Source organism: Macaca mulatta, chromosome 18 (genome assembly GCF_049350105.2).
Source record: "Macaca mulatta isolate MMU2019108-1 chromosome 18, T2T-MMU8v2.0, whole genome shotgun sequence".
Lineage (NCBI taxonomy): Eukaryota > Metazoa > Chordata > Mammalia > Primates > Cercopithecidae > Macaca > Macaca mulatta.
This window is the reverse complement of record NC_133423.1, coordinates 18,041,089-18,064,631: the sequence shown is the minus strand read 5'-3', so window position 1 is coordinate 18,064,631 and position 23,543 is coordinate 18,041,089. Positions and strand designations below refer to the sequence as shown.

At 38.4% G+C, this 23,543-nt stretch overlaps 1 protein-coding gene across 1 annotated transcript in view; it reads left to right on the top strand.

Annotated features, from left to right (window-relative positions):
* The window catches only part of PHLPP1 (PH domain and leucine rich repeat protein phosphatase 1), a 266,548-nt gene that overhangs the window by 113,235 nt on the left and 129,770 nt on the right, over positions 1 to 23,543 (top strand). The window contains exons 2-3 of the mRNA XM_015122148.3: positions 3,062 to 3,258; positions 12,097 to 12,222. Of these exons, the coding sequence (XP_014977634.3) occupies positions 3,062 to 3,258; positions 12,097 to 12,222 (323 nt within the window). The remainder of the gene's footprint in view (positions 1 to 3,061; positions 3,259 to 12,096; positions 12,223 to 23,543) is intronic.

Below are 23,543 nucleotides of genomic sequence, written 5' to 3'. Positions count from 1 at the left end.
ATAATCCAGAGACCCTAGTTTGATTCTTTAGCATTGTGCTGTAATTTTCTACAAGTGGGCCCAACTAGTGGGCCATGCCTGGTTTTTAAATAGACTAGTATAGATCACCTTACCTACCATGTGCCAAGTGCGTAAGTAAAAGAGGAAGTATATGAATATGTTTTCAAATCACTCTCTGTTGTCGTGTTTCTGTCTCAGCTTGAAATGTTTGCTTTTGCTGTCTGTTTTTCCTCCTGGATCATGTAAAAATGCCTTAAGCCTGTAGGGAATTAGAGTAACATTTCTAAAGTGAAAGTTACAACTGACCCAGCTTTAAACTGGCAGACATGAATTACTTTGGTATTGTCAGTGTTTATTAGAGCATAGGGCAACTGGAATTCCTCTGAGTTGAGGAATTTGAATATTGGCAGGAAGAGCAAAAATAATTCCTTATGTCATAGAACAAGGAAGTCTGATAAAAAGGAGGGTGCACCTGGGTGATTGTCTAGGTATATATTACCTCATTCATCTCCATATTCCTCAGGACCCACTTAGTACACAGCCGCGTCCTAAGGATGTGTCTGATCTGGGACACCCAGGGAGAGGACAGACAATAGGGGTATTGAAATTCATTCAGAGCAAGACCAGAGGGATTTGATTCAGACTGGGATGTTCAGGGTTTTCCAAGGACAGGCTGATCTGACTCTTGGGCTCCAGGACAATTCAGAACTCTTGGGAATTTTTCTGACTAGGGAATAAAGAGCCAGAATCTACTGATGTATCCATACTCTTCTGTTAAAGATCCCTTCTGGCCTTTGTCCAGTCTGTCTGGTGATTTGCTCTAGGGCTTTCTGTAGGATATATATGGAGTTGGAGAATTGAAGGGCCAGCCCTTATGTACCCCTATTCTCTTTTTTTCCAGTCTCTAGTTATTCAAAGAACTGCATAAATGTTACAGGTTAACAAGTATTCTTGAAGCCACTCTCTGATGGACTGAATAAAATGCCTACTTCTTTGCATTTATTTTGTGTGTGTGTGTGTGTGTGTGTGTGTGTGTGTGTGTGTGTGTGTAGATCATATCAGATCCCTTTTTAGCATTCGTTTATTATGTCAAGGAAATTGGATTTTGGAAACCCAGTAACCTATTGTCCATTGTTTTTAGTCCTTCATTTGCTTTTCATTTTTATTATTCTTTGTCTTTTCTTCTTTCTCCTTCCCCACAGGAAGAGAGTCTGTCATATAGTAAGGAGCTCTTAGATTGGAAACCCAGGCATCTTCCTCTCTAGGTATAAATGAGCTTGTGCAGAATGGGACGTATGAATCACTGTGTCTCATCCATCATTGGCAGCCCTTGGCTTGTCACATCTCACATCTGTTTTGAATAGTCTTCTGGGCTCCCTACTCATTTGTGGGAAAACTAACATGTGGTAGACAAACAATACAGTACCTTTCCAGTGAGAGCTCTAACAGTGTAGCTGTTTGCTGGGCATCTGGTTCAAGTAGCTGAATCACTGTTATACTTCATCCTGGCCCAGCCTCAGCAAAATTTTGTGGTGTGAAGTATTTATTTTATAAAACATTTTGATCTACTGGGAGAAAGAAGAAGTGAAATTCAAACCTGTGGCTTATTTCCTAACATCTGTGCCCAAAGTATGTATTGGGAAGGTTCAGATGCTCTTTGGAGTTTCTTGTTATTTATTTTTAGAGCTGTTGTTCTTCCTGTTCCCTGTCTAATAAGTATTAGACATGTATCAAAACCACTTGCTATTTATGCTGATTTTTAATATTAATAAGAATGTAATTTATCTTGAACCTATTTCTTCTGCTAGCCCTTGGCAACTAGTCCAACTTCTAAATAAATATGTTATTCCTGACTGGAGTCCTACTATAGTACATATATCTCTTATTAACTTATCTCTGGGAAGAGGCTTTGGTACTCTTTGAAATTATCTATTCAGTATCTAGAAATGCGGAAATACTTTTCTGGTTGCTTATATGACTCTGTCACTATGTTTGTGTCAATCACAGTAGTTCTCCCGTTAAGTTGATAGGACTTGCCTGACTAATTCTGCCAAATTCATTTCCATTTGGGAAGTAAAGACTCTTTAGACCTTTCTCAGATCTCTTTCTGCCTTTCAGCCTCATTTCTTATTTCTCTGTTTCTGTGCTCCTTACGATGAGTCATAAGTATTGTAGGACCCATTCTTCATGGATTGCTGGGATAGTACTTCTAATAGGAAATAATAGTGTTTTTTAAGAAAAATATTTCCTTTCTAATGTTTTCTTTACAGTAAATACACATTGAATATCTGTAGAAGGAAAAAGTATCCGCAGTTAATTTTATTAAACTGATTAGTTTTATTAAATGTAAGATGTTGGATGTTATTCTCCTATCTCAGGCTGTAATACTTTCTTCTTAGTGTATTTAAATAACTCTATCCATTCATAAATATCGTGAAGTCTTTTCAAACGTAAAATTAAATTGTGAAAGATATGCAAGAAAATAAAACTCCAACCCGGGCGCAGTGGCTCATGCCTGTAATCCCAGCACTTTGGGAGGCTGAGGCGGGCAGATCTCCTGAGGTCAGGAGTTCGAGATCAGCCTGACCAACATGGTAAAACCCCATCTCTACTAAAAATACAAAAAAAATTAGCCATGCATGGTGGCCGGCACCTGTAGACCAACTACATAGGAGGCTGAGGCAGGAGAATTGCTTGAACCTAGGAGGTGGAGGTTGCAGTGAGTTGAGATCGCACCACTGCACTCAAGCCTGGGCGACAGAGCGAGACTCCGTCTCAAATAAAAAAGAAAAGAAAACTCCAGTTAAAACAGAGAGTTAAAATGGTGTTTTCCTAGGATTTTATGGAAAAGGATTTTCACTTAATATTAAGTGTACATGTGGAGATGTAGTTCTTAACATAATTCCATTATGACAGTTGTCATCTCAATTATAAATTAGATTGAATTTATAATTTTCCCTTGAATTATTCCCTTGTTGTCCAGTTCTTATATCTGGTATGCAGATGAGTAGGAAAAGCTTCCATTTTAAAAGAATAACATGTTTGCTTGTGTTTATTTCAGGAAAACCTCACAGCACGGGTAGCTCTGAACGGATTCAGCTCTCAGGAATGTATAATGTCCGTAAAGGCAAAATGCAGTTGCCAGTGAACCGATGGACAAGACGCCAAGTCATCCTGTGTGGGACCTGCCTGATAGTATCATCTGTGAAAGACAGCTTGACCGGAAAGATGCATGTTCTGCCACTGATTGGTGGAAAAGTAAGTACGTTAGTTAGTTTGTTTGTTTATTTATTTATTTTTTGAGTAGGAGTCTTGCTCTGTTGCCCAGGCTCGAGTGTAGTGGCATGGTCTCAGCTCACTGCAACCTCTGCCTCCTGAGTTCAAGCCATACTCCTGCCTCAGCCAGGATTACAGGCATGCACCACCACACCTGGCTAATTTTTGTATTTTCAGTAGAGACGGGGTTTCACCATGTTGGCCAGGCTGGTCTTGAACTCCTGACCTCAAGTGATCTGCCCGCCTCGGTCTCCCAAAGTGCTGGGATTACAGGTGTGAGCCACCGTGCCAGGCCAAAAATTAAGTTTAAAACAAGCAAAATACTAACAGGTTTCCCAGCATCAGTAAGGACCTTACTTTAAGCCATTTCTGTGATGTGGGGTAGATGATTTTTGACTCATCTGAGGTCTTATTCAGTTCCTGTTGTGGATGTTGTCAGTTGGTGGAACTGTGGAGAAAAAACAGTGCCATTGGCTCATATGAGGCCTTGATGATCGTTGCTTCATGAGTTATGTGCATTGTACCTACTGGACAGAAAATAGGTAGAATTTCATTGTCATATTTCAGAGTTTAGATGACAGATTGATTACTTATGAGTTGGTGTCTTAAGCGTACATTTTCTAGTAGAGTCTACTGATCCTTAAATTTGTGAATTTAGAAACATTGACACATGCTGAAGGTTTGAGTCTATAGTGCTTAAGTATTTGACCTCATTTTCCCCTGTGTTTAGTGACCAGTGGGGTTAGCATTTTTAGTTTATTAAGTGCCTAGTTATAAATTTTGAATCTTAAATGTTTCTCATTTTGGAGAAAATGTGATGCAACTGATATATTTTTGACATTATTGGTTTCTTTGCTTTGGGTATGTTAACTATTTTATTGCTATTATTTATAAAATAGAACCAGATTGCTTGAGAAAATGTTATATTCTTTTCTTTGTCAGAGTTATTAATAAAGTCCCAAGCATTGGTAAGGGTAGCATCACCATAGTTATATGTCATATTTCTTGAGTTTTAAGTAATATAATATGTTAATAAATGGAAATTAGGATTTGGATGAGAAAATGGGTCATTTAACGTTGGGGGCACATTAAACAAATACTTTCTTTTTCTTTTTTTCTTTTTTTATTTTATTTTCTTGAGATGAAGTCTTGCTCTGTTTCCCAGGCTGGAGTGTGGTGGCGCGATCCCAGATCACTGCAACCTCTGCCTCCCGGGTTCAAGTGATTCTCCTGCCTCAGCCTCCCAAGTAGCTGAGACTACAGGCGCATGACCCCACATCCAGCTACTTTTCTGTATTTTTAGTAGAGACGGGGTTTCACCGGGTTAGCCAGGATGGTCTTGATTTCCTGACCTTGTGATTCACCCGCTTTGGCCTCCCAAAATGCCAAGATTACAGGTGTGAGCCACTGTTCCTGGCCTAAGTACACCATTTGTTAATTGGCAAATGTCTAAATGTCTGATCTGTTTCAAGGGTTATAAGTGAAGGAAGTAAGACCAGATGTGTGTGGTAATAAATGGTTTTGTTGTTCACTACTGTGTGGCAAGCACATTCTTGTAGTCTTTCCTTATGAGTAAATAGCCTATGTTAGTTTTTTCCTCTCTATTCTAGTTTTAAGAAGGCTAATACTTGATCATTTTCAAAAATAGGTTTTGGTCAGGCTGTGCAAGGTGCATTTAGATCGATTTTAGTCGTTCATTTTGAATCCACTGCTGCTTAACTTTTGTCGGAGCATTGAAAAGTTAGTGACTGATATGCTAAGATTTTGCCCTATGGATAGATGGATTACTGAAAAAATAATCATCTGTATTACCACCATAGGTTATTAAAAATGCATATTTAATGTTTGATGCTTTGTTAGGTCAACAGTCTCTCTCTTTTCTATGATGCTGGGTGTTTGCATAGGCACATCTAATATAACTATTTATTCAGTATCCTCTTTGGGGAAGGCACTGTGCCTGGCACCCCAGAAATACTAACATAGCTAAGTAACCCCCCGCCTTTGAATAGCTTATAGTTTTGTATCAGAAGATGAAGCAGGTGCAATGATATCTGTTGTAAGAAAGGTGCAGAAAAGTACTGTGGGGGATTAATGGAAGGAGAGATTACATTTTGTCAGGTAAGAAGGAATTTTGTAATGGAAGAGGTAGCAATTATGATGGAATTTGAAGGATGAAAAGTCTTTTGACATGTGAAGGAGATGGTCAGAAAGATTTTTATGCTCATGGAGGCAGAGGCAGGAAAGCACATGGAATGTTCAGATAAGGTCAGCAGATCCGGTTATAATTAACATTTTCATTCAGTACTAGAGACTTGTCCCATTTCCCAGGCCTATTACTGGATGGACTTCTACCATTGAGTGAATTGAAAGTTAATAGCTTCCTATTTTCACAAGCAAAACTTGTAAAACCTGTTTTACACTATGCCTTTAAAAATAATTGACTACATTGAAAAACTGAGTCTTTAATATCTGTTGACTGAGTTAGGGAAAAATAATTGATTTCTTGCAGTTTGAGCTTTCATTAATTTTTGTCTTTTTTTTTTTTTTAATCCTGTTCTGTTGTCAGAGAAAAACTGAGAGTATAAATGAAAGGAGTTTTATTTTTTTCTTTTTAATTTAGATATAGAAGAGCTATAGATTTAGAAATAAGGAGTGAGATAGATTGGTCATAACCTAGTTATAATTGCTATGGTTTCATAGCACTTGAGCATGGTCATTACTTTACATATATAGCTTTGTTGTTAAATAAAACTCAAAATTTGATTATTGAAAGAGTATTTAATAGATACATTTATATTATGTGGTTTTAATGTTATATTTAACTTGTCCTATAGAATTTAACATAGATTTTTAAATAATGTATTATTATTTTTTTTTTTGAAAGACGATCTTGCTTTGTTGCCCAGGCTGGAGTGTAGTGGTGCGATCTTGGCTCACTGTAACCTCCGCCTCCCGGGTTCAAGTGATTCTCCTGCCTCAGCCTCCTGAGTTGCTGGGACTGCAGGTGCGCACCACCATGCCTGGCTAAGTTTTGTACTTTTAGTAGGAACGGGGTTTCACCATGTTGGCCAGGCTGGTCTTGAACTCCTGACCTCAAGTGATCCGCCCACCTCGGCCTCCCAAAGTGCTGGGATTATAGGTGTGAACCACCCTGGCTGGCCAGATAATATTGTACTTTAATTAATATTTGTTAAATTATGAAGTATAATAAATTGAAGAATTGTTAACCACTACTGAATGTAGGAACTGTAGCGATATCAATACCAGTGTTTCTTCTACCTGTGTTCTCTTTACGTATGTCTCATTGCCTCCCCTAGCCCTAGAAGGATTCACTGTCCTAGAATGTGTATTCATCATTTTTTCCTTTTTCGAAATAAGTTTTACCATGTATCTATATTTTGCTTGTTTTTGATGTGTATAAAAGTGATAAATTGCTGTGGTCTTCTGTAATTGATTTTATTCACCTAATACAGTGTTTCATAATAAGATTACATGTTACTTATGTGGTTTTCATTTGTCTATAATGTCTACTCTAAACATTCCACAATTTTCATAATTTCTTAAGTAATTTTCCTGCTGATGGACATTTGGGTTGCTTTCAGTTTGTTGTTGTTATAAACAATGTTGCTGCTATAGTCTTATGTTGATATGCCTCCTGATACGCAAGTACTTTTTCTAAGACAGTAGTTTCCAAGTGGAGTTACTATGCTGGAGGGACATTTGGTTATATGTAGGAATGTTTGATGGTCAGATGATTGAACAGTGAACATATCAGTTAATATAAGCTTAAGTAATGCCATGGTAACACCCCTCTTTTCCCCCCAATCTTAGTGACTGGTCATAACAGTTATTTCTCACATTATGTGTCTGTTGTGGGTCGGTGGGTTTGGGGTGTGGGAGTTTCTTTTGTCACACAGTTGTTCAGGGACCCAGCCTGATGAAGTCTTGGCTCTTTTATACTTCCCTTTGTTGCTTTGGCAAGGGAAGAGGTAACTGGAGCATCATTCATGGGCTTTGTATGTTTAGATGCAGAAGTGACACATGCCACTTCTCTCCATGGCTCTTTGGCCAGAACTAGTCACATCACTCCACCTTAATTGCAAGGGGTCTGAGAAATGTGGAGAATTAGATAGAGTGATTGGTGAATAACATTATCTTTGCTGTAGGGGACACTCTTGGCATTTAAAGGCAGAGGCAGAGAGATTAAGATATGCAGAGTATTAGAGAGTTCTGCACAGGGGACAATGAAGAACTATTCAATCCACAATTCCTATAATGACCTCCTTGAGAAATACTACTGTTGGGTATACACTTTGGAGCTCAATTACTGGGCTCTGGGACATACACATTTACTTTCGCAAGATGATACCAAGTTGTTTTTCAAGGTCGATGTACCATTTTGCATTCACATCAGTGTACAAGTGTTTTTTCTCCACATACACTTTACTGCTGTATTCCCCCATTAAACCATCACTGCAGCCAAGATAGTGACCATGTTCATTATTTCCAGAAGTTTCCTGGTGTCCCTTTATTCTCCTTTCTTCCCATCCTTTTATTCTCCTTTCTTCCCACCCTTTCCCACTCCTCTCCATCCCTAAGAAACCTTTTGCTTGATATCTTTTAATTTGTTTACATAGCATTTTTTTAAATTGTATTTTCTGTTTGGTTTATAGAAGCAGAGTTGGTTTTTGAGTATTGATCTTGTGTATTAATTTATAATCTTGCTAAATTTTCTGGTTTATTCTAATATGATGCCTATAGGTTTTTTTGTTTACTGTATAGCTAATCATATAATATTCAAATGATGACAAGTTTCTTCCTTTTTTTTGGTCTTACTGTTATAGGTAGGAATATCTAGTTTGAATAGAAACAGTAGATACTTACTTGTTTTATCAATGATCTTTTTTTTCCTTTTTTTTTTTGAGACAGAGTCTCTCTGTCACCCAGGCTGGAGTGCAGTGGTACATTCTCGGTTCATTGCAACCTCTGCCTCCCGGGTTTAAGCCACTCTCCTGCCTCAGCCTCTCAAGTAGCTGGTACTACAGGCGCCCGCCACCACACCCAGCTAATTTTTGTATTTTTAGGAGAGTCTGGGTTTCATCATGTTGGCCAAGCTGGTCTCGAACTGCTGACCTCAGGTGACCTGCCTGCCTTGGCCTCCCAAAAGTGCTGGGATTACAGGTGTGAGTCACTGCACCTGGCTCCTTATCAATGATCTTGAGAATGATATCTCATCATTAACATTGAAGTTTGCTTTAGATGTTTGATAAATACCCTTGGTCAGTTTAAGTGAGTTTTTATTTTCTGAGTTTGCTGAGAATTTTTATCCTTCATTTCAGCCTGAATGAAGTTACTAACAGCTTTTTCTGCAACTGTGGGGATAATAGTATGGGTGTCTTTAATCCATTAATGTGGTTAATTGTTTTGTAGTTCTAATTACGTTAAACTGTCTTTCTTATTCTGAGGTAAATTCAACTGGTTCTTTTTTTTTTTTGAGACGGAGTCTTGTTGTATTGCCCAGGCTGGAGCACACTGGCACGACATCAGCTCACTGTATCCTCTACCTCTCAGGTTCAAGCGATTCTCCTGCCTCAGCCTCCTGAATACCTGGGAATTACAGGCACGCACCACGACATCTGACTAATTTTTATATTTTTAGTAGAGGTGGGGTTTCACCATGTTGGCCAGGCTGGTCTCAAACTCCTGACCTCAAATGATTCACCTGCCTCAGCCTTCCAAAGTATTGGGATTATAGGGGTGAGCCACCGTGCCTGGCCTTGTTCTTGATATATATATTTTTTTAAGTTACTGGGTTTTCTAAAATAAATAAATAAATAAATAAATAAATTAATTAAAAGGCGGGGCATGGTGGTTCATGCCTGTAATCCCAGCATTTGGGAGGCTGAGGCGGGTGGATCACGAGGTCAGGAGTTCAAGACCAGCCTGGCCAAGATGGTAAAACCCTGTCTCTACTAAAATTACGAAAATTGCTGGGCGCGGTGGCAGGTGCCTGTAATCCCAGCTACTTGGGAGGCTGAGACAGGAGAATCGCTTGAACCCGGGAAGCAGAGGTTGCAGTGAGCTGAGATCACACCACTGCATTCCAGCCTGAGCAACAGAGCAAGACTCCATCTAAAATAAATAAATAAATAAATATAAATAAATAATTTTTTGGATTTTGATGCAACATTTTGTTCAAGATAAATCTTTATGACTGTGGTTACCTGTAAGTTTCCTTTCTGTTACTGTTCTCATGTGGGTCTTAGTTATACTATCCTCATAGAATGGGTTGGGGTGTTTTCCTTCATTTTTTGTTGGCTGGATGAGTTTGCATGAGTTTGGGTTGATCTGTTTTTTGAAACTTTGGTAAAACTTACCTGTAAAGCCATATGGGCCTGATATTTTTTTGAGACATTGGAAAACAACAACAACAACAACAACTTTCTGTATTTTAAATGGTTATATAGGGGCCAGGCGTGGCTCATGCCTGTAATCCCAGTACTTTGGGAGGCCAAGGCTGTAATCCCAGCTACTCAGGAGGTTGAGGTAGGAGCATCACTTGAACCCGGAAGGTGGAGGTTGCAGTGAGCCAGGATTGCATCACTGCACTCCAGCCTGGGCAAGCAGTGAAATTCCGTCTCAAAAAAAAAAAAAAAAAAAAAAAAAAAAAAAAATTGTAGGACTATTTGATTTTTTTGTTTTGTTTTATTAACACTGGATTTCACTCTGTTGTCCAGGCTGGAGTGCAGTGGTGTAGTTACTCCTCAGTATAGCCTCGACCTCCTCAGGCTTGGGCAATTTTCCCACTTTAGCCTTCTGAGTAGCTATAGGACTACAAAGTGTGCACGGCCACACCCAGCTAACTTTTGTTTTTCTGTTTTTTGTAGATACAAGGTTTTGCCATGTTGCACAGGCTTATCTCCAACTCCTGGGCTCAAGCAATCTGCCCCTCTCAGTCTCCCAAAGTGCTGGGATTGCAAGCGTGAGCCTGCACCTGGCTGATAGGACTATTTAGGCTTTTGTTTTTTCTTTATTTAGTTCTATTGGTAAAACATATTTTTTCTAAGAATTTGTCACAAAATTCTTCATAATATTCTCTTTTTAATCTCTGGTGAATCTGTAGCTATGTCTCCCTTTTCATTGTTAATATTATTTATAAGTGTCTGCTCTCTTTTTCCTGCCAGAGGATGTATCAATTTTTCTTGCTAGAGGATTTATCAATTGTACTAGTTTTCTCCAAGAATCAGTATTTTGCTTTGTTAATATTTTCTCTTACATATTTGGTTTTCATTGCACCAATTGCTATTTTATCATAGCCTTCATTCAATTTTGGATTTATTCAGTTTGGAGGTTTGATTTTTGTTTTTCTTCCAAGTTCTTTTTTTTTTTTTTTTTTTTTTTTGGAGACAGAGTCTTGCTCTGTTGCCCAGGCCAGATCTCAGCTCACTGCAACCCCTGCCTCCTGGGTTGGTTTTTTGTTTTTTTTTTTTGAGACGGAGTCTTGCTCTGTCGCCCAGGCTGGAGTGCAGTGGCGCAATCTCGGCTCACTACAAGCTCTGCCTCCTGGGTTCACACCATTCTTCTGCCTGAGCCTCCTGAGTAGCTGGGACTACAGGCGCCCGCCACCGCATCCGGCTAATTTTTTTGTATTTTTAGTAGAGACGGAGTTTCACCGTGTTAGCCAGGATGGTCTCGATCTCCTGACCTTGTGATCCGCCTGTCTTGGCCTCCCAAAGTGCTGGGATTACAGGAGTGAGCCACGGCGCCCAGCCTACCTCCTGGGTTTAAGCAATCCTCCCACCTCAGCCTCCCCAGTAGCTGGGACTACAGGCGCCCACCACTGCTCCTAGCTGTAAGGTTTTTTTTTGTATTTTTAGTAGAGAGGGGTTTCACCATGTTGGCCAGGCTGGTCTCGAACTCCTGACCTCAAGTGATCCACCTGCCTCAGCCTCTCAAAGTGCTGGGATTATAGGCGTGAGACAACTCGCCTGGGCTTCCTTCCAAGTTCTTAAGGTGCATGCCAATCAAATTAATGTTCTACCTTCTTTTCCAATATAAGTATCAAAAGATACATGAGTTCAATTGGAAAAAAAAAAATATATATATATATATATATTTCCCTTGATATATCTCCTTTTATTGCAATGTATAGATTTTGATATGTGGTTTTTCTGTAATTGTTTAGTTGTAAGAGTTTTAAAATTTTGGTTGTAATTTCTCCTTTCACCTATGAGTTATTTAGAAGTTTGTTATTAAGTTTCCAAACATAGAAGTTTGTATAATGTTACTTTTTGTGTGTATGTTTCCCCTTGTGAAGAACTTATAAGGAGTGGAAATTTGATTTGACTGTATTTCACTGCATCATTAGGACTTGAAAGTTCTCATGGTAGGGTTTTATTTCAGGTTAATTTAGTTTAACAGTAATGTTTTCAATACTTATTTAACATGCTTGAAGACTTCTTAAGTAAAAATTCCTACGTAAAATCTTAAGTAAAATTTCTAAGAGGAAGTAAGAACCCCAGCACCCTATTGTGAGGTTAGAAGAATAAGAAAGGGAGTCTGGACTAATTTTAAACAGGAAGAGGAGAATTTCACTGTGGTGGGGAAATATAGTAAAGATAAAACTCCTCTTTTTTTTGGTTTCCTTGTAATTCAAATTGGGTGATCATATGCAGGAACTTAGTTCTCAGTAATGAGAACTAAGTATATAGGGAAAGATGCAAATCCATGCAGGCTCCTTGATCAGATACATAGTTAGTGAAATACATCAGTGGTTCTGCTGTCTGACTTATTTCTGCTTCTCTCTGTTTGCTTTTATAGGTAGAAGAAGTGAAAAAGCACCAACACTGTTTAGCATTTAGCTCCTCTGGACCCCAAAGCCAGACTTACTACATTTGCTTTGATACTTTCACAGAATACTTAAGGTGGCTGCGACAAGTCTCCAAGGTAAGCAAGCATTTAACCCAGGAATCAACTCAGCTTCTAGCTAGCTGCAAAGTTCCTTTCTGCTTTAGCCAGGTCTAAAATATAGTTACACATGCTTTTTTTCCCCCCCCAGATACTGCCAGTGATTAGCAATTTTTAGTTTTTTAAAAAATAATTTTGCCTGAAAAGTGGCTTTTTAAAAATTGTTTTTTACTTGCCCGGTTTTGTTTATACTTAAAAATAAATTGGTCTGTAGACTGGCATTACTCTCTTAATGTTGTAGATAAAAAACATGAGATTGAGAATATTTGAGGGACTGGCCCAGGCTAAGACAACTATAAAACCACAGAATACCCAGAGAATTGTTACAAATTTCCCTTCTTTCTCTGACTGTTTTTTCATAGAAATAGTCCAATATTATACCATCTCCCCTTCACCTTTATTCTGCCTTTTCAGTGATTTAATTTTTTTAATCTTATTTTGGCCATTATATTCCTCTGATTTAATAAGATCACCCTGTCCCATGAAATAATATATAGTACTTTTGACCAGGCACACTGGCTCAATCCTGTAATCCCAGCACTTTGGAAGGCTGAGACAGGCGGATCACTTGAGTTCAGGAGTTCAAGACCAGCCTGGCCAAAATGGTGAAACCCTATCTCTACTAAAAATACAAAAAAATCAGCTGGGCATGATGGTATGCACCTGTAGTCCCAGATCCTTGGGAGGCTGAGGCATGAGAATTGCTTGAACTGGGAAGGTGGAGGTTGCAATGAGCCGAGATCGCACCATTACACTACAGCCTGGATGACAGAGTGAGACTCCAAATTAAAAAAATATATAATATATACTATAATATTATTATATTCTTTATAATTATGTGTTATATAATATATATTATGTACATTACATAATATATTGTATATTATAATTAGATAATATATAATTATAATTATATAATATATTTTTAATTACTATATATAATTATATATATAGTAAATGCAGATTTTATATATAGTAAATGCCTAGTAAATACAGGTGTTCATTACAGTACTTTTCCCTTCTCCAATTTTAAAAACCAGATATATGTTTCAAAAATGTTATATAATAATTATATATAGTTATATATAATTATATAATATCTAGTACTTTTGCGTTTAATGTAAACCAGAGTAACATTATAAATAAGACAAATAAATGGTGATATTTCAGGTAACCTGTGTAAGAATGTTTTTATATCTCATTTAGAGAATTATGTGTAAAATAATGGGGTGGATTGCAGTCTTTAGTGCCTTGGTTTGGGTGTTGTTTTTGAAATGATGAAATCTCCCTAGGGTGCCAGGAGCATTATGATGGAATATGCTTTCATATTTTTGAATTGATAATTTAACTTGTTCTCCTAGTTCAGTGTGATTCAGATTGCTGTGTGATGTAATTATTTGTCAAGTGAATGAGTAAGGAAATAACTTTGGAAAACAGTTAAGAGAAAATCAGAGAACCGTATCTAGAAAATCATTTTGAAATACTGGCCATATTTGAATTACCAGGTAAAAACCGTTGCCTGATGATGAAATATCATTTAGGAGAATTGGTTTTTCTTCCTTTTAGAGAAGAAGCAGTGGGTAGAGAGTTTCGGTTGATAGGGCTTAGAAAATTCTCTCAACCTAGTAGACAAATGGAGGTTCTAAATGTGTAAGGCAGCACTCCTGCAGGAAAAAGTTGGGAAGAGGACCCTTGTTGTTCAGACTCATGTGTAGAATTAATGTGATATTAGAAGTATACCTGTCTGGTTTTAAAATTATGCATACGGTTACAGATGTGAGGAGATACTAAATAATTGGGCTTTTATATTTATAATTTATCATTTTTATTGTGCTTTTGTATGCATTTGTATCCAAGTGGTTTTATGGATTGAAAGCAGTGAGTCAGTTGCCTACACTCTGCTTTATTCAGAATAAAATGCCTAACTAGGATCAAAGTGCAGCACATTTCTTTCTGTATAGAGATGTTGATATTTTAAATCAACTTTTAAATTATTAACTTTTTCTTTATTTTGGAATACTTTTATAATTACAGAAAAGTTGCAAAGATAGTGCAGAGAGTTCTCATAGTTTCCCAACCCCCTCACTCAGTTTACCAGACGTATTACTACAATATATCTCTCAAGTGTAAGAAACCATCATTAGTACATAACTCTGAACTAACCTGTGGAATTTATTTTTTTGTTTTGTTTTTGTTTGAGACAGAGCCTTGCTCTGTTGCCCAGGCTGGAGTGCAGTGGCACAGTCTTGGGTCACTACAACCTCTGCCTCCTGAGTTCAAGCAGTTCTCCTGCCTCAGCCTCCTGAGTAGCTGGGATTACGGGCATATGCTACCATGACCGGCTAATTTTTGTCTTTTTAGTGGAGATGGGGTTTCACCTTGTTGGCCAGGCTGCTTTTGAACTCTGAACTCAAGTGATCCGCCCGCCTTGACCTTTCAAAGTGCTGGAGCTATAGGCGTGAGCCACTGTGCCTGACCTTTATTTGGATTTCACTAGTTTTTCTATTGCCTTTTTTCTGTTTCGAGATCTAATTCAGGATACCACATTGCATTTGATTGTCATGTCTCCTGTGTCTCCTCTAGTGTCAGTTTTTCACTTTTCTGTGTTTTTCTTTCTTTCTCTCTCTCTCTCTCTCTCTTTTTTTTTTTTTTTTTTTTTTTTTTTGAGGTGGAGTCTTGCTCTGTCACCCAGGCTGGAGTGTAATGACATGGTCTTGTCTCACTGCAACCTCTACCTCCCAGGTTCAAACGATTCTCCTGTCTCAGCCTACCGAGTAGCTTTGACTATGGGCGTATGCCACCATACCCGGCTAAGTTTTTGTGTTTTTAGTAGAGACGGGGTTTCACTATGTTGGCCAGGCTAATGTCCAACTCCTGACCTCATGATCTGCCCACCTCGGCCTACCAAAGTTGTGGGATTACAAGCATGAGCCACTGCACCTGGCCCACTTTTCTGTGTTTTTCATGACCTTGACGGTTTTGAGGAATACTGATGAGGTATTCCTCAAAAGTGCTGAAATGCCCTGCAGTTGTATGTAGACAATAATTCACACACGTATACATATACAGCATACATTTTATACTTAGAATAAGTGGAGCTGAGTATTTCTAAGAGGGTAGAGGGACTTTGATTTGATTATCTTAGATTACTGGTATTGACTACAACTAATTAGAATAAGAACTTTAACCTTCTTTCCATTTAGAAAGGCTTTGATTAGAGAAGCTGTGTAGTGTTGGGGTCAAGAATTTGAGTTTCAAAGTAAGGCAGGCATGGATTCCACCATTTCCTGGTCATGTAGCTATATCTAAGTTCCAAATTTTAAACTTTTTCATCTAATAAGGAGAATAATAATAGTACTTACCTTTTAGAGCTTATATGAGATATGCATATAATAGATTTATACTGGCACATAGTAAGTGAGTAGAACTAACTAACTCAATAAAATAATTTTATGACTGTCATCCCTGATTGGTCAAATAATATTTTAAAGTATTATCTATTTGTATGTGTATTTTCAGCAGATAAAGACACGGGTCTTGGTTTGTCTGAGCAAGTTACTTTTTGCTGCTCTTAACAACCATGTCAGCCTTTTGGGGAAAGGATGGCAGACATTGGGGAAATGATTTCCTCCTGAGAAGTTGGGGTGGGGAATAGAGGGCGATACATTTTAGTAAATGCAGATTTTCTTTCTTTTTTTTTTTTTCTTGAGATGGAGTCTTGCTCTGTCACTGAGCCTGGAGTGCAGTAGTGTGATCTCGGCTCACTGCAACCTCTTCCTCCTGGGTTCAAACAATTCTCCCGCCTCAGCCTCCCGAGTAGCTGGAATTACAGGTGCGCGCCACCATGCTGGGCTAATTTTTTTGTATTTTTAGTAGAAACGGGGTTTCACCATGTTGGCCAGGCTGGTCTCGAACTCCTGACCTCAGGTGATCCACCTGCCTCGGCCTCCCCAAGTGCTGAGATTACAGGCGTGAGCTACCGTGCCCGGCCTAGTAAATGCAGATTTTCAATACAGTACTTTTCCCTTCTCCAATTTTAAAAACCAGATACATATTTCAAAAATGTTTAGCAGTTACGGTTAGTGAATTAAGGACAAATGAATTGTAAAGGACTGATTAAAAGAGGTTAGATATTATAAAAGAAATGGGTGAAGGAATGCCCTGTTTGGGTTTGAATCCTATATAAAACATGGCCACACCCTTCTTTAAGCGTTATATGTTGAGGATAATCTTGCGATAATGTCGTTTCCTTTTTAACCTAGCATCTGGGGAGAGTAGACTAGAATCTCGCTCCATTTGGGAATATATGCCTACAGGGAATTTGACATGGGTAAGGTTGATTGTTATAAGCTCCTCCAGCTTCCAGTTTCCCCCTTCAGTTGTCATCTGCTCTTCCTCCTATGTAGGTATTAGGAAGTTACATCATTTAGTCACACTCACTGTTACTATGGAAGTGTTTAGTTTCTTTTCTTCATATTGAGAAACAAAACATTCTCAGAATGGATAGTCTTTACATCTTGATGTTTAGATAAGGGTTCATTTTGATAAGGACCTGAAAGAAAAACAAACCAACAGAAACAAAAGTTTCTGATTTTTAATAACTGTCCCCACCCCAGAGTAGGAGGGCAAAAAAGAAACAAATTTCCATTATTTTTTAATTAAAATGAATTAAGGAAGTAATGTAAAAGGAAAGTTCTTTATTTTCAGTTTATATTTCTGGATTTTCAGATACAAGAGAGGTGTTACTTTTTGTTCTGATTTGTTTCATCTGATTTTGGGAAAATTTATAGAGGTTTATTAATCAGATGTGTTCTACCAAGATAGGCTCTTATATACTTACTATTTTTAAACCTTAGCACTTAATATTGCTTGCCAAAATAATACCCAAGGCAGTCTCGTTAGAGTTTTTATTTTGGATGTGTATTAGTGGTAGACAGTGTGGAAGAGCTCCTCTGGGAGGATTACATATATTGGTTGTAAATTCATTCCTAAAATATTAATGCACAGCATGCTGTAAAAATTGAGTAAACCTCCTTTAAATACGGTGTAAAAAACGGCTCTGTTTGTTCAGCATGTTTTCAAAGTGGTTGGAGGGTCAGTGATATGAAAAGGCTACGGCTAAGCTGAGGGAGTAACAGGAACATGCAGAAGAGCTCCTATCAGTTATGAGTAATGCTGACCTGGGTATCCATCTTGGTGGTCCACTTTTTAGAGTGCGTTCATTGTGGATATGTTGATTGATCCTGTGAATTCTTTTCAAAGTTAGGCTTTCATGTGAATCTGTAGCGTGTCTTAGTTTTAATTTAAAAGTTTAGTAACTTCTGTAACACCATATTATTCTACTTTAAAGTCTGTTTCTTGGCCAGGCACGGTGGCTCATGCCTGTAATCCCAACACTGTGGGAGGCTGAGGAGGGCGGATCACCTGAGGTTAGGAGTTCACGACCAGCCTGGCCAACATGGTGAGACCCCATCTCTACAAAAAATACAAAAATTAGCCAGGCATGATGGCAGGTGCCTGTAATCCCAACTAGTCAGGAGACTGAGACAGGAGAATCGCTTTTGAACCCAGGAGGCAAAGGTTGCAGTGAGCCAAGATTGTGCCACTGCACTCCAGCCTGGGTGACAGAGCAAGATTCCATCTGAAAAAAATAAATAAATAAATAAAAATAAAGTCTTTTTCTTTATTCCATGGAAGATTAAAAGTGGATTCAGGTCAGTGACTTAGTGTTGTGTCCCCCCCCCCCCTTTTTTTTTTACTCTTTATTGTGGAAAATGTCAAGTATTCTGAAATAGAGATAATCGTGTAGTAACCCCCACACAGCTGTGCCCCGGCTTCCACAGTTACCATCTTCTGGTCAGTGGGCTGTTATCAATGTGCCCCCTTTCTCTCTGGATTATTACAAAGCAAACCCCAGACATTATTTCACTCACAACTATTTTCACATGTGTGTGTATAACTCTAGAAGATGAGGACTCTTGTTACAATTACTCTTCTTACAACACTGTTATCTATGTGTGTGTGTTTTTTAAAGAATGGATAATTCAGATAAAGATTAGAGGGTTGATTCAGGTGTCTTATTCCTGAAATAGCAATGTAGCATGTGGTACCCAAGAAAATATACAACACTTGTGGAAAAGGGCGTATTGTGAGCTATGCTTTTAACTTTTTATTAGACAGATGGAATGCTCTTAAATTTTGATTAGAGCTAGATGAAAATGAGAACAGTTTACTACATGGCACACTTCTAAATTCAGTATTTTGAATCTGAATAGTAACTTGACTAAATTGAAAGTGATGGAGCCCTGCAGTTAGGGACACGATGTCTAATCATAAGCATTTTCTCTTAAAAATTGTCCCAGTTCTCTTGTGTAGGGAAAAGGAAAAGGCACAGTATGACCTCTTCCAAGGACCTCAAACCTGGCCGGTTTATTTGGTTATAACATGGTGACAATGAAAACAGCATTGTAAATTCAGGCCTCCTGGAGGGCCGCGAACCTGTCTGCTTGTCTCTCTCTCTGTGCTGATCAGTGGCTGACAGTTGCAGACTGTGACTGTCAGAGTCCTTCTCTCTCCTGCTGAGGGAAAAAGTCACTGCATTGAACTTCTGGTTGCTGTGATTTGAGTGCACCCTAAACATGCACAGTGTAGGCAAATCGGAGCTACATTTCATGCCGAACGATCCCATGAAATGATGAGCAAACATCACCCTTATTTAAAAGAGTAAGGCACATGGTGAATCACAATTGAACTTTTGGTTTCATTTGCTTAGAAACAGTATCTTACTGTCTAGATTTTACTCAAGGAATACTTAACTAATCAATTGAGTCAAATTATTCTAGTATAACAAGATTGAGGTTTCCAACATATCGATTTGTGTTATTAAATGTAATTACAAGGAACCCTTTAATATGACTTAGACATCTTTTACCCATATTTTGCCTCTTAACTTGAAGTGTAGTTCAGGAAGTCTGCTGCCTTTTGTTAGCATGGTCTGCCACTTGTCCTTTAGGGATTGTGCTGTAGTTTTTAACTTTGAGGTTGTAATGATAAGCTTCGCTATCAATACTGTTCTACTGAGGAGTCAAGGGCTTTTCTGGAAACCCTCACTTCACATTTTACACCCAGTGTTTTGGATAAAGAATCAAGGGCCCTTTGATCTAACAAGCCTACCATAGAATCTAAATGGAATGAAGGGGCTGAGTGCAGTGGCTTACGCCTGTAATCCCAGCACTTTGGGAGGCCAAGGCAGATTGATCACCTGAGGTTAGGAGCTCAAGACCAGCCTGGCCAACATGGTGAAACCCTGTCTCCACTAAAAATACAAAAAAAATTAGCCAGCCATGGTGGCAGGTGCCTGTAATCCCAGCTGTGCGGGAGGCTGAGGCAGGAGAATCGCTTGAATCCAGGAGGCGGAGGTTGCAGTGAGCTGAGATGGTACCACTGCACTCCAGCCTAGGCAATGAGAGCAAAATTCCATCTCAAAAAATAATAATAATAATAATAAATGGAACTATGGGTCTGAATGACGTGAATCCTGAGAAGATTGCTCTTATACCAATTCTGTAATGACAAGAAAAGTTTGGAAATTTAGTATATGAGTTAATATATGAATATTTGGGTATATGAAGACTTCAAGGAGGCAGTGGGCAAGCTGAGTCTTTTAAGGGTAAATAGGTGTTCACCTTGCAGACAAGAAAAGTACATTCATTTCAAGAAGGATAGGTCAAGTATGTGCAGAGGCAGTTTGCAGAGATATCCTGTAAAGATCATATCACACAAGTCTGAGAAGTGTGAAAAAAAAAAAAGAAATAAGAAGCTAAAGTAAATGAGTGCTGGCCAGTAAGTTTCCTGCTAGTTCCATTTCATTTTCTTGTAGAAATATGACTGTAAGTTACCCAGTATTATCATTAACTTTCCAATATAGTAATGGATTTGTTATGTAAAAAGTTACCTTATGGAATCTTTGTTACAGTTAGAAGGCAGCAGTCTGTGAAGTCAGAGAACTTATAAATTCTGCTTTGAATTTAGGGAGAAGGTAACATTTTGGATTGTATTAAGTTTTTTGTTACACATAAAATTAAGTCAGTAAAAAAATAACAGAATGATCTCTTTACAGATATAATTATGCTTCCTCTATACCTGTCTTATTTCCACACTGCTAATCCCTTCTATTCCTTTTTTTTTTCTTTTTCCTGTAGCGGCTCTTGTTTCTGTAATCCTAGTTAATATATTCCTGAAGAAGAGGCTTTCACTTCAATTCGAAAGCTATTTCCGTTTAGAACTATTTAATTTTATTTCTCTAAAGTTTTATAATCCAATTGTAAACAAATGGCAAAAATACCTAGTTTGTTTACCATCTCATAACAAAAGAAGCATGTTTTTGTGAAGCAGTGCTCATTTGTATAATTATACTATTACCATTTTAAATGCATCCAATGTACTTCCATCTTCCTTCCTCCTGTCTTCTCATCTCTTCCCCCTTTCTTTCTCCATCTGTGTTGGAATTAGCAGTTGTTGTTCTCACTGTCCAGCAAGGAGAGATGGGGAGAGGGAGGGAGGAAAGAGAGGCCTCTTCTGTCCTTTCTTTGTGCCAGGCACCAGGCTCCATGTGGATTGCCACAACCTCAGCAAATGGAAATGTGTTCCTTGTGTGTTCTTGGTGGAACTCTGGAAACATTTTCCCAGGAGACCTTAAAGAACTTTGGTTGGGGTCTATACTTCTGTTATTAGTACTTTAAAATACTTGTGGGTTTGATCTGTATAAATGTTATCTTTAATAAAATAACTTCTAGGGTTCAAGAGAGGAACTTACAGTTACATTTTAAAGTTGTAAAATGTTGTTTTAATATTGGTAAGGGCCCTTGTAAGGTAGTTGACAAGAAGGGAATATTAATATTAACTGCAGTATTCTAAAAGAATTGTGCCACCAGTTATTTGACATTTTCTTTGAAAACATTCTTTAGTTTAACCTTGAATTCTAGTCTTCAACAACAAACGACTCTTAGTTCAGAGACTTAAGATTTGGAAAAGATCAGACTCTCACACCATCCCACCCATGTCTGTAGGCATTTCCAACATCTGTAGTGTCTGATGTGACCGTTTTTCCTTATAAGTGAGCTGAAGTCTTTATTCCTATAGCTTTGACTCATTGACCTGAGTTTTTCTATCTGGTACAATGCAAGAAAATTCGACTCCTTTTCCTATTTAATAACCTCTGAATATTGTTGAGTTACCAGGATCTGTGCCCTTGCACTGCCCTTTCTGCTCCTTAGCAGTCTATTTTCAGCAGAATTATCCCTGGCAATTCCAACAATTCCTTTTGTCGCTTGGTTCTCAGATACTTTATCTCATAGCTTTTTTCCTGGGTGCTCTCTGATTTGTTGACATCCTTGCAGATCTCATCTGATCAGCACAGAGTATGTGACCATTATTTTCCTTACTTTAGACATTATGTCCAAAGTGAATTAGTTACCCATTTGTGAGGTCAACCCTAAAAGAAAATATTTTTGCTCTTTTCCTTCCTCAACTTGTTGATATATTTTGTAAACAATATAATTATTTACTGTACCAAATTGATACTATAGTGACAACAATAATGCACATAGTAGTAACTAACATTTTGGTAACTTTTACTCTTTGGCAAGCACTGTGCAAGATACTTTGTAGTAGCCCTGTGAAGTAGGTGCTGATAACAATTCTATGAGGTTGGTTTTTTGTTGATTTTTTTTTTTTTTTTTGAGTTGGGGTCTCGCTCTGTTGCTCAGGCTGCTGTGCAGTGGCATGATTACAGCTGATTGCAGCCTTTGACCTTCCAGGCTCAAGTGATCCTCCCACCTCAGCCTCCTGAGTAGCCGGGACACAGGCAAGTGCCACCACTCCCAGCTAAGTTTTGTATTTTTTGTAGAGACGGGGTCTTGCCACGTTGCCCAGGCTGGCCTTGAGCTCCTGGGCTGAAGCAGTCCTTCCACCTTGGCCTCCCAAAGTACTGGGATAACAGGCACAAGCTACTGCGCCCAGACTGTGGTTGGTTTTTAATACCAAAAGATATTATCTTTTAGATATTATTATCCCCATTTCGCAGATGAGGGAACTGATATATAAAGTATTCAATTACTGCTTTATGCATTAGGCTCTACTACCTTATTCCTTTTACTTAATTATACTTCCAGTGTTTTACAGTGGTTGGAAGGGACTGAAAACAAAGATTTAAATAATAACTGAGATTTACTGAAAATATCTCAGTAAGGTACTTTATATACAGAGTTGGCAGCTGAATCCAGGCAGCCCAGTAGTATGACAAAGGGTAATTTCTCAAGCAGTCTGTTTATTGGAGTATGTTGCTAAAAGACACTTGAGCATAGTCACTCCATATCACTCATTCATCTTAAATGATGACCAAGAGTTATTTAAGAAATCTGAGATGCTTTCTGAGTCATTCAAAGCAGACTGAATTGTTTTCAATGGCGAGGGAACTACTGTTGTCTGATTCTTTGCAAACTGGTCAAATATTGATATATCAGGAACTTAGTATATGTGATTAACCAGATATCTGTATCTGGTCATGTTATATTTTAAAGTTAATTTCTTTTAATCTGAGGGTTTAGACCAATTTAAATATATATCTACCAGGTGGCCGGGCGTGGTGGCTTACGCCTGTAATCCCACCACTTTGAAAGGCTGAGGCGGGTGGATCACCTGAGGTCAGGAGTTCGAGACCAGCCTGGCAAACATGGTGAAACCCCATCTCTACTAAAAATACAAAAATTAGCCAGGCATTGTAGCGCATGCCTGTAATCCCTGCTACTCAGGAGGCTGAGGCGCTGAGGCAGGAGAGTTGTTTGAATCTGGGAGGCTGAGCCAGGATCACACCATTGCACTCCAGCCTGGGTGATAGATTGAGATTCTGTCTCAAAAAAAAAAAAAAAAAATTCTAACAGGCATGGTGGATGGTGGTTCACACCTGTAATCCCAACACTTTGGGAGGCTGAGTGGGGAAGATCACTTGAGGCCAGGAGTTCAAGGCAAGCCTGGGCAGCATAGCAAGGCCTTGTCTCTACAAAACAATATACACACACACACACACACACATATATGTGTGTGTACATATACGTATATATTGTTTTGTAGAGACAGGATATATATATATATATCCTTTAAAGTTTAGTTCCCATTATGTACTTAGGATTTTTTGAGTCCACAGTATGTTTAACCCAGAGAATTAAATTTTCTACACCTGCTCTGAAGGGTTAAATTCTTCTACCCACTGGTCTAATTTATTATTTTATAAAGTAGGAAAT